The sequence below is a fragment of the Nerophis ophidion genome, linkage group LG05 (genome assembly GCF_033978795.1).
Source record: "Nerophis ophidion isolate RoL-2023_Sa linkage group LG05, RoL_Noph_v1.0, whole genome shotgun sequence".
Classification (NCBI taxonomy): Eukaryota; Metazoa; Chordata; class Actinopteri; order Syngnathiformes; family Syngnathidae; genus Nerophis; species Nerophis ophidion.
The window spans coordinates 77,091,838-77,104,385 of NC_084615.1; the positions used below are offsets into that span (position 1 = coordinate 77,091,838).

At 38.5% G+C, this 12,548-nt stretch overlaps 1 protein-coding gene across 1 annotated transcript in view; it reads right to left on the bottom strand.

The window, feature by feature from the left end:
- The window catches only part of si:dkey-27i16.2 (regulator of cell cycle RGCC-like), a 28,182-nt gene extending 15,981 nt beyond the window's left edge, over positions 1–12,201 (bottom strand). Inside the window, exon 1 of the mRNA XM_061901995.1 lies at positions 12,051–12,201. Within this exon, the coding sequence (XP_061757979.1) occupies positions 12,051–12,072 (22 nt within the window). The 5' untranslated portion in view covers positions 12,073–12,201. The remainder of the gene's footprint in view (positions 1–12,050) is intronic.
- Positions 12,202–12,548: the final 347 nt, after the last annotated feature.

A 12,548-nucleotide genomic window follows, 5' to 3' on the forward strand; every position in this document is an offset into this window, starting at 1 on the left:
TAATTTCAGAAAATTGAAATGAAGACTTCTGAGAAGAACAACAAAGTTTGATCATGTGACGCCTATACTGCTTCCTGTGCACTTAAGATGCAACTTTAAGGTGTAAGTACATACGTATAAAATACTTAACGGTCTAGTTCCATCGCACCTTGCTGATTGTAATGTACCATATGTCTTGGCAAGAAATCTGCGTTCGAAGAACTCCGGCTTATTAGCGATTCCCAAAGCCCAAAAACATTCTGCGGAATATCGAGCATTTTCTAGTGGTAACAGTTAGAGATGCTACCTCAGTAGAAGCATTTAAGTCCCATCTTAAAACTCATTTGTATACGCTAACCTTTTAATAGACCCCCTTTTAGACCAGTTGATCTGCCGTCTCTTTTCGGTTAAATAAAGTAAATATACTAAACCAGTGTTTCTAAAAACATTCATTTCAGAAAACTGAAATGAAGACTTCTGACAATAACAAGAAAGTTTGATCATGTGACGCCTATACTGCTTCCTGTGCAATTAAGATGCGACTTTAAGGTTTTAGTACCTACGTATAAAATACTACACGGTCTAGTTCCATCGTATCTTGCTGATTGTAATGTACCAAATGTCTTGGCAAGAAATCTGCGTTCTAAGAACTCCGGCTTATTAGTGATTCCCAAAGCCCCAAAAAAGTTTGCGGGATATCGAGCGTTTTCTAGTGGTAACAGTTAGAGATGCTACCTCAGTAGAAGCATTTAAGTCCCATCTTAAAACTCATTTGTATACGCTAGCCTTTTAATAGACCCCCCTTTTAGACCAGTTGATCTGCCGTCTCTTTTCTGCTAAATATAGTAAATATACTAAAGCAGTGGGTCTAAAAACATTCATTTCAGAAAACTGAAATGAAGACTTCTGACAATAACAAGAAAGTTTGATCATGTGACGCCTATACTGCTTCCTGTGCAATTAAGATGCGACTTTAAGGTTTTAGTACCTACGTATAAATACTTAACGGTCTAGTTCCATCGTATCTTGCTGATTGTAATGTACCATATGTCTTGGCAAGAAATCTGCGTTCTAGGAACTCCGGCTTATTAGCGATTCCCAGAGCTCAAAAACAGTCTGCGGAATATCGAGCATTTTCTAGTGGTAACAGTTCGAGATGCTACCTCAGTAGAAGCATTTAAGTCCCATCTTAAAACTCATTTGTATACGCTAGCCTTTTAATAGAACCCCCTTTTAGACCAGTTGATCTGCCGTCTCTTTTCTGCTAAATATACTAAACCAGTGGGTCTGTAAACATTAATTTCAGAAAACTGAAATGAAGACTTCTGACAATAACAAGAAAGTTTGATCATGTGACGCCTATACTGCTTCCTGTGCAATTAAGATGGGACTTTAAGGTTTTAGTACATACGTATAAAATACTTAACGGTCTAGTTCCATCGTATCTTGCCGATTGTATTGTACCATATGTCCCGGCAAGAAATCTGCGTTCTAAGAACTTCGGCTTATTAGTGATTCCCAGAGCCCAATAACAGTCTGCGGGCTATAGAGCATTTTCTATTCGGGCTCCAGTACTCTGGAATGCCCTCCCGGTAACAGATGCTATCTCAGTAGAAGCATTTTAAGTCCCATCTTAAAACTCATTTGTATACGCTAGCCTTTAAATAGACCCCACTTTTAGACCAGTTGATCTGCCGTCTCTTTTCTGGTCTGCCCCCCTCTCCTGCGTGGAGAAGTTATTAGATGACCACAGATGAGGCGCTAGCTGTTCAAAGTCGGGACCCGGGGTGAACCACTCATCTGTGCATAAGTTAGAGACGTCTCTGCGTTGCTTATTTGTCTCCACCCAAGATGATCTCCTGCTGGCCCCACTATGGACTAGTCTCTCACATCATTGCCTAGATCCACTCAACATCCATTGCACCGGTAGCCCAGCGGGCGGGGGTCCCCACATCTGCGGTCCCCTCCAAGGTTTCTCATTGTTATCCCATTGGATTGAGTTTTTCCTTGCCCTGATGTGGGATCTGAGCCAGGGATGTCATTGTGGCTTGTGCAGCCCTTTGAGACACTTGTGATTAAGGGCTATATAAATAAACTTTGATCGATTGATTGATTGATGAAAACACTTGGCTTTCCACTGACGTTAAAGTACAGTAGCATAGTAGGCCCAAGTATTTATTAAAACCAAGGCAGAGGTTTTATCCAGCATATATGCAATATTTTGGCCACTGTAACAGTTTGAACAGTAACACTGTGTTTAGATACAGGAAATAAAATACTGTACTTTAATCAAGTGATTCTTTGGTCATTCACTAGATGGAGCCATAGTTTAGAGTCACTGTTCATTTTGTATTATATATTCTAACTATTTTTTTGTTTATATTCTGTAGCACTTTATTATTATTATTATTATTAATATTATTATTATTATTAGCATCATTATTATTATTACAGTGCTGAACAATTTAGAGGCTTAAGAATAAACAGGAAATAAGAAATAAAACCTCTTAGCGGTGGTAAAACTACCAAACTGCAAAGTGTGATTGTGACGAAATCAATACAATTAAGTACATCTGAACTCTAAACTTTGGCCAGCGGTAAAAAGTTTTTTTTGTTGTTTTTTTGCAATATCTATAAAACACTGTGGCGGCCTTTGAGACAACAATAAGTGCATTTTATGAGTGGGTATTAGGAAAAAAAAAACAGCACTTGTTGAAGAACTGTGGCTATCAGGCATAGAATGGGAATATCTGAATATGAAAAATGACAAGGTGCATCAGTATTTAAATATAATATGACAGGGGAGGAATTAGGTTGTATTTTTGTTTTTACCGGAATTCGTATAGTATTGCAACACTAATGAAGCATTTTCGGTACTATACCACTTCTGAAGCGTACCTGTCCCGCACTCCCCTGCGCCCTCGTCAAAGTCACGTCAAATCATTGCTGGTTTACGAGCAGATGAGCATGTTCGGCAGCGCATACTCACAGAGTACTTACATGCAGACACAGTTTGTACACAGAAAAGGGAGAACGGACGCATTTTGGCTTAAAAACTAATGATAAAGGTGAAGTTGTAACACTGAAACGCCTTTAGGAAAAGGTGCTTTAAGTCACGGCTAGCTAGCTAACGGCTAACATCCATCCAGTGTTTTAGCTACTTCTAAATGACTAATCCTGGTCCCCAAATAAAGTGAGTTCCTTACAAGTATCATCCCTGCAGGACGAGGAATAGCTAAACATGCTTTACTACACACCGTAGCTCACCGGCATCAAAATGTAAACAAACGTCATGGGTGGATCTACACCTGACATCCACTGTAATGATATCAAGTACAGGAGCGTACCTAGCCAACACTACTATGATTTGGCATCACAACATTATTATGTTTATAAACTTAGGAAAAATGTCCCTGGACACATGAGGACTTTGAATTTGATCAATGTATGATCCTGTAACGACTTGGTATCAGATTGATACCCGAATTTGTGGTATCATCCAAAACTAATGTTAAGTATCAAACAACAGAAGAATAAAAGATTAATACATTTTAACAGAAGTGTAGATAGAACATGTTAAAAGAGAAAGTAAGCAGATACTTACAGTAAATGAATAAGTAGATTAATATTTCATTTTCTATCACGTGTGTCAAGACGTGGACTTTGGGGTTTGTTTTTCCGAAAAGCAAAGGAAAGTTGGCACGAGCAAGACATGAATGTAAGTACATCCTTTATTTTTAATACTATAACTAACAAAAGGCAAACAAAAGGCGCACACAGTGGCGGAGAACAAACTTGACTACTGAAAACCAAAACTAGCACAAAGGCATGACTATGGACTACAGACAAAACTCAATAACTGTGACATAAACAAAGGAAAGTTGGCACAAGCAAAACATGAATGTAAGTACATCCTCTATTTTTAACACTATAACTAACAAAAGGCAAACAAAAGGCGCACACAGTGGTGGAGAACAAACTTGACTACTGAAAACCAAAACTAGCACAAAGGCATGACTATGGACAACAGACAAAACTCAATAACTGTGACATAAAACAAAGGAAAGTTGGCACAAGCAAAACATGAATGTAAGTACATCCTCTATTTTTAACACTATAACTAACAAAAGGCAAACAAAAGGCGCACACAGGGGCAGAGAACAAACTTGACTACTGAAAACCAAAACTAGCACAAAGGCATGACTATGGACAACAGACAAAACTCAATAACTGTGACATAAAACAAAGGAAAGTTGGCACGAGCAAGACATGAATGTAAGTATATCCTTTATTTTTAACACTATAACTAACAAAAGGCAAACAAAAGGCGCACACAGTGGCGGAGAACAAACTTGACTACTGAAAACCAAAACTAGCACAAAGGCATGACTATGGACAACAGACAAAACTCAATAACTGTGACATAAAACAAAGGAAAGTTGGCACAAGCAAGACATGAATGTAAGTACATCCTTTATTTTTAACACTATAACTAACAAAAGGCAAACAAAAGGCGCACACAGTGGCGGAGAACAAACTTGACTACTGAAAACCAAAACTAGCACAAAGGCATGACTATGGACAACAGACAAAACTCAATAACTGTGACATAAAACAAAGAAAAGTTGGCACACGCAAAACATGAATGTAAGTACATCCTCTATTTTTAACACTATAACTAACAAAAGGCAAACAAAAGGCGCACACAGGGGCAGAGAACAAACTTCACTACTGAAAACCAAGACTAACACAAAGGCATGACTATGGACAACAGACAAAACTCAATAACTGTGACATAAAACAAAGGAAAGTTGGCACGAGCAAGACAAGAATGTAAGTGCATCCTTTATTTTTAACACTATAACTAACAAAAGGCAAACAAAAGGCAGACAAAAGGCGCGCACACAGGGGCAGAGAACAAACTTGACTACTGAAAACCAAAACTAGCACAAAGGCATGACTATGGACAACAGACAAAACTCAATAACTGTGACATAAAACAAAGGAAAAATGGCACGAGCAAGACATGAATGTAAGTACGTCCTTTATTTTTAACACTATAACTAACAAAAGGCAAATAAAAGGCACACACAGGGGCAGAGAACAAACTTGACTACTGAAAACAAAAACTAGCACAAAGGCATTACTATGGACAACAGACAGAACTCAATAACTGTGACATAAAACAAAGGAAAGTTGACACGAGCAAGACATGAATGTAAGTACATCCTCTATTTTTAACACTATAACTAACAAAAGGCAAACAAAAGGCGCACACAGTGGCGGAGAACAAACTTGACTACTGAAAACCAAAACTAGCACAAAGGCATGACTATGGACTACAGACAAAACTCAATAACTGTGACATAAAACAAAGGAAAGTTGGCACAAGCAAAACATGAATGTAAGTACATCCTCTATTTTTAACACTATAACTAACAAAAGGCAAACAAAAGGCGCACACAGTGGCGGAGAACAAACTTGACTGCTGAAAACCAAAACTAGCACAAAGGCATGAGTATGGACTACAGACAAAACTCAATAACTGTGACATAAAACAAAGGACAGTTGGCACAAGCAAAACATGAATGTAAGTACATCCTCTATTTTTAACACTATAACTAACAAAAGGCAAACAAAAGGCGCACACAGTGGCGGAGAACAAACGACTACTGAAAACCAAAACTAGCACAAAGGCATGACTATGGACTACAGACAAAACTCAATAACTGTGACATAAAACAAAGGAAAGTTGGCACAAGCAAAACATGAATGTAAGTACATCCTCTATTTTTAACACTATAACTAACAAAAGGCAAACAAAAGGCGCACACAGTGGCGGAGAACAAACGACTACTGAAAACCAAAACTAGCACAAAGGCATGACTATGGACTACAGACAAAACTCAATAACTGTGACATAAAACAAAGGACAGTTGGCACAAGCAAAACATGAATGTAAGTACATCCTTTATTTTTAACACTATAACTAACAAAAGGCAAACAAAAGGCGCACACAGTGGCGGAGAACAAACTTGACTGCTGAAAACCAAAACTAGCACAAAGGCATGAGTATGGACTACAGACAAAACTCAATAACTGTGACATAAAACAAAGGACAGTTGGCACAAGCAAAACATGAATGTAAGTACATCCTCTATTTTTAACACTATAACTAACAAAAGGCAAACAAAAGGCGCACACAGTGGCGGAGAACAAACTTGACTACTGAAAACCAAAACTAGCACAAAGGCATGACTATGGACTACAGACAAAACTCAATAACTGTGACATAAAACAAAGGAAAGTTGGCACAAGCAAAACATGAATGTAAGTACATCCTCTATTTTTAACACTATAACTAACAAAAGGCAAACAAAAGGCGCACACAGTGGCGGAGAACAAACTTGACTGCTGAAAACCAAAACTAGCACAAAGGCATGAGTATGGACTACAGACAAAACTCAATAACTGTGACATAAAACAAAGGACAGTTGGCACAAGCAAAACATGAATGTAAGTACATCCTCTATTTTTAACACTATAACTAACAAAAGGCAAACAAAAGGCGCACACAGTGGCGGAGAACAAACGACTACTGAAAACCAAAACTAGCACAAAGGCATGACTATGGACTACAGACAAAACTCAATAACTGTGACATAAAACAAAGGAAAGTTGGCACAAGCAAAACATGAATGTAAGTACATCCTCTATTTTTAACACTATAACTAACAAAAGGCAAACAAAAGGCGCACACAGTGGCGGAGAACAAACGACTACTGAAAACCAAAACTAGCACAAAGGCATGACTATGGACTACAGACAAAACTCAATAACTGTGACATAAAACAAAGGACAGTTGGCACAAGCAAAACATGAATGTAAGTACATCCTTTATTTTTAACACTATAACTAACAAAAGGCAAACAAAAGGCGCACACAGTGGCGGAGAACAAACTTGACTGCTGAAAACCAAAACTAGCACAAAGGCATGAGTATGGACTACAGAAAAACTCAATAACTGTGACATAAAACAAAGGGACAGTTGGCACAAGCAAAACATGAATGTAAGTACATCCTCTATTTTTAACACTATAACTAACAAAAGGCAAACAAAAGGCGCACACAGTGGCGGAGAACAAACTTTGACTACTGAAAACCAAAACTAGCACAAAGCATGACTATGGACTACAGACAAAACTCAATAACTGTGACATAAAACAAAGGAAGTTGGCACAAGCAAAACATGAATGTAAGTACATCCTCTATTTTTAACACTATAACTAACAAAAGGCAAACAAAAGGCGCACACAGTGGCGGAGAACAAACTTGACTGCTGAAAACCAAAACTAGCACAAAGGCATGAGTATGGACTACAGACAAAACTCAATAACTGTGACATAAAACAAAGGACAGTTGGCACAAGCAAAACATGAATGTAAGTACATCCTCTATTTTTAACACTATAACACTAACAAAAGGCAAACAAAAGGCGCACACAGTGGGCGGAGAACAAACGACTACTGAAAACCAAAACTAGCACAAAGGCATGACTATGGACTACAGACAAAACTCAATAACTGTGACATAAAACAAAGGAAAGTTGGCACAAGCAAAAACATGAATGTAAGTACATCCTCTATTTTTAACACTATAACTAACAAAAGGCAAACAAAAGGCGCACACAGTGGCGGAGAACAAACTTGACTACTGAAAACAATTAGCACAAAGGCATGACTATGGACAACAGACAAAACTCAATAACTGTGACATAAAACAAAGGAAAGTTGGCACAAGCAAGACAAAATGTAAGTACATCCTTTATTTTTAACACTATAACTAACAAAAGGCAAACAAAAGGCGCACACAGTGGCGGAGAACAAACTTGACTACTGAAAACCAAAACTAGCACAAAGCATGACTATGGACAACAGACAAAACTCAATAACTGTGACATAAACAAAGGAAGTTGGCACAAGTAAACATGAATGTAAGTACATCCTGTATTTTTAACACTATAACTAACAAAAGGCAAACAAAAGGCGCACACAGGGGCAGAGAACAAACTTGACTACTGAAAACAAAGACTAACACAAAGGCAATGACTATGGACAACAGACAAAACTCAATAACTGTGACATAAAACAAAGGAAAGTTTGCACGAGCAAGACAAGAATGCAAGTACATCCTTTATTTTTAACACTATAACTAACAAAAGGCTAACAAAAGGCAAACAAAAGGCGCGCACACAGGGGCAGAGAACAAACTTGACTACTGAAAACCAAAACTAGCACAAAGCATGACTATAGACAACAGACAAAACTCAATAACTGTGACATAAAACAAAGGAAAGTTGGCACGAGCAAGACATGAATATAAGTACATCCTTTATTTTTAACACTATAACTAACAAAAGGCAACAAAAGGCGCACACAGTGGCAGAGAACAAACTTGACTACTGAAAACCAAAACTAGCACAAAGGCATGACTATGGACAACAGACAAACCTCAATAACTGTGACATAAAACAAAGGAAAGTTGCACAAAGCAAAACATGAATGTAAGTACATCCTCTATTTTTAACACTAATAACTAACAAAAGGCAAACAAAAGGCGCACACAGTGGCGGAGAACAAACTTGACTACTGAAAACCAAATTAGCACAAAGGCATGACTATGGACAACAGACAAAACTCAATAACTGTGACATAAAACAAAGGAAAGTTGGCACAAGCAAGACAAAATGTAAGTACATCCTTTATTTTTAACACTATAACTAACAAAAGGGCAAACAAAAGGCGCACACAGTGGCGGGAGAACAAACTTGGACTACTGAAAACCAAAACTAGCACAAAGGCATGACTATGGACAACAGACAAAACTCAATAACTGTGACATAAAACAAAGGAAAGTTGGCACAAGTAAAACATGAATGTAAGTACATCCTGTATTTTTAACACTATAACTAACAAAAGGCAAACAAAAGGCGCACACAGGGGCAGAGAACAAACTTGACTACTGAAAACAAAGACTAACACAAAGGCATGACTATGGACAACAGACAAAACTCAATAACTGTGACATAAACAAAGGAAAGTTGGCACCGAGCAAGACAAGAATGCAAGTACATCCTTTATTTTTAACACTATAACTAACAAAAGGCTAACAAAAGGCAAACAAAAGGCGCGCACACAGGGGCAGAGAACAAACTTGACTACTGAAAACCAAAACTAGCACAAAGGCATGACTATAGACAACAGACAAAACTCAATAACTGTGACATAAAACAAAGGAAAGTTGGCACGAGCAAGACATGAATATAAGTACATCCTTTATTTTTAACACTATAACTAACAAAAGGCAAACAAAAGGCGCACACAGTGGCAGAGAACAAACTTGACTACTGAAAACCAAAACTAGCACAAAGGCATGACTATGGACAACAGACAAAACTCAAAAACTGTGACATAAAACGAAGGAAAGTTGGCACGAGCAAGACATGAATGTAAGTACATCCTTTATTTTTAACACTATGACTAACAAAAGGCAAATAAAAGGCACACACAGTGGCGGAGAACAAACTTGACCACTGAAAACAAAAACTAGCACAAAGGCATGACTATGGACAACAGACAAAACTCAATAACTGTGACATAAAACAAAGGAAAGTTGGCACGAGCAAGACATGAATGTAAGTACATCCTTTATTTTTAACACTATAACTAACAAAAGGCAAACAAAAGGCGCACACAGTGGCGGAGAACAAACGTGACCACTAAAAACCAAAACTAGCACAAAGGCATGACTATGGACAACAGACAAAACTCAATAACTGTGACATAAAACAAAGGAAAGTTGGCACGAGCAAGATATGAATGTAAGTACATCCTTTATTTTTAACACTATAACTAACAAAAGGCAAACAAAAGGCGCACACAGTGGCGGAGAACAAACTTGACCACTGAAAACAAAAACTAGCACAAAGGCATGACTATGGACAACAGACAAAACTCAATAACTGTGACATAAAACAAAGGAAAGTTGGCACGGGCAAGACATGAATGTAAGTACATCCTTTATTTTTAACACTATAACTAACAAAAGGCAAACTAAAGGCGCACACAGTGGCGGAGAACAAACTTGACCACTGAAAACCAAAACTAGCACAAAGGCATGACTATGGACAACAGACAAAACTCAATAACTGTGACATAAAACGAAGGAAAGTTGGCACGAGCAAGACATGAATGTAAGTACATCCTTTATTTTTAACACTATAACTAACAAAAGGCAAACAAAAGGCGCACACAGTGGCGGAGAACAAACTTGACCACTGAAAACCAAAACAAGCACAAAGGCATGACTATGGACAACAGACAAAACTCAATAACTGTGACATAAAACAAAGGAAAGTTGGCACGAGCAAGACATGAATGTAAGTACATCCTTTATTTTTAACACTATAACTAACAAAAGGCAAACAAAAGGCGCACACAGTGGCGGAGAACAAACTTGACTACTGAAAACCAAAACTAGCACAAAGGCATGACTATGGACAACAGACAAAACTCAATAACTGTGACATAAAACAAAGGAAAGTTGGCACGAGCAAGACATGAATGTAAGTACATCCTTTATTTTTAACACTATAACTAACAAAAGGCAAACAAAAGGCGCACACAGTGGCGGAGAACAAACTTGACCACTGAAAACCAAAACTAGCACAAAGGCATGACTATGGACAACAGACAAAACTCAATAACTGTGACATAAAAATAAAAAAAACTTACACGGCATGGGCAGAAGGGAGTAGAGATAAAGTCGCCAGGCTGACTCCCTGGCAACTTTGAGTTTAAATAATACAGGTGATTGAACAGGTGCGTGACATGACAGGTGAAACGAATGAGTTGCTATGGCAACAAAACCAACCAGGAAGTGCAAAAATAGATTCTTATTGTCCAAAAAACTAAACCCAACATGACCAAAACAAAACATGATCCCATAGACGTGACAACTTGTCCTTACTAATTTGGACAAAATAATAGAATGATAAATGACAGACAAGTTGTCTTGTATGTTCACTATTTTATTTATGGACTTAACTGTAATAAGAAAAATGTTTTATGTACCCTAAGATTTTTTTGTTAAAATAAAGCCAATAAGGCAAATTTTTTGTGGTCCCCTTTATTAAGAAAATCAATCAATCAATCAATGTTTATTTATATAGCCCCAAATCACAAATGTCTCAAAGGACTGCACAAATCATTACGACTACAACATCCTCGGAAGAACCCACAAAAGGGCAAGGAAAACTCACACCCAGTGGGCAGGGAGAATTCACATCCAGTGGGACGCCAGTGACAATGCTGACTATGAGAAACCTTGGAGAGGACCTCAAATGTGGGCAACCCCCCCTCTAGGGGACCGAAAGCAATGGATGTCGAGCGGGTCTAACATGATACTGTGAAAGTTCAATCCATAGTGGCTCCAAGACAGCAGTGAGAGTCCCGTCCAAAGGAAACCATCTCAAGCGGATCAGCAGCGTAGAGATGTCCCCAACCGATACAGGCGAGCGGTCCATCCTGGGTCCCGACGAGCAGTCCATCCTGGGTCTCGACTCTGGACAGTCAGTACTTCATCCATGGTCATCGGACCGGACCCCCTCCACAAGGGAGGGGGGGACATAGGAGAAAGAAAAGAAGCGGCAGATCAACTGGTCTAAAAAGGGAGTCTATTTAAAGGCTAGAGTATACAAATTAGTTTTAAGGTGAGACTTAAATGCTTCTACTGAGGTAGCATCTCGAACTGTTACCGGGAGGGCATTCCAGAGTACTGGAGCCCGAACGGAAAACGCTCTATAGCCCGCAGACTTTTTTTGAGCTCTAGGAATCACTAAGTACCGACAAGTACCGAAAAGTATCGAAATAATTTTAGTACCAGTACCTGTACCGAAATATTGGTATCGTTCCAACACTAATAGCCGCTCTAAAAAGCACTTTTACTAGTAGCTGCTGTTTCCGTGCACTACTTGATACTAGTGACTCAAAAACTGTAGATGCTGGACTCACCTGCAGTCACTCCTGAGGTCATGGAGGCACAATTGTGGAGAAGAACTAAAGAGCAGGGTGAAGGCGGTTCTGTCGGCTGACACGGGCCGTCTGACTTATAAAGCTTAGCGAGGAGGAGGAAGAGGAGGAGGAGTCACGTTGCAAGAAAACTTCACATTTACTCCGAGCAGGAAAGAAATAGGTGGAAAAGCTTGAAGGAAAAGCAAATACAGGACATTACGCAACTTAGGTTGACGCTTGAAGCTTTTTCCTTCCTTGTGAAGTCATTACAGAGGATATTTAGTATCCAGAACATTTACCAGAAGGTTGACTTTTAATCATAAGCATACATTTATTTCACATCTTGAAACAGTTTTATGGGCAACCATAATCTTTGGAAGGGGGCTGACGAAAAAAAAAATGTCTATCAAGCAAACAACTTATCTAAACTTGCAGTGAAAATGATTTAAGGTTTACAAACCTGCAGTAGCCTGCAAGAAACCGATGAAAAAAAAATAA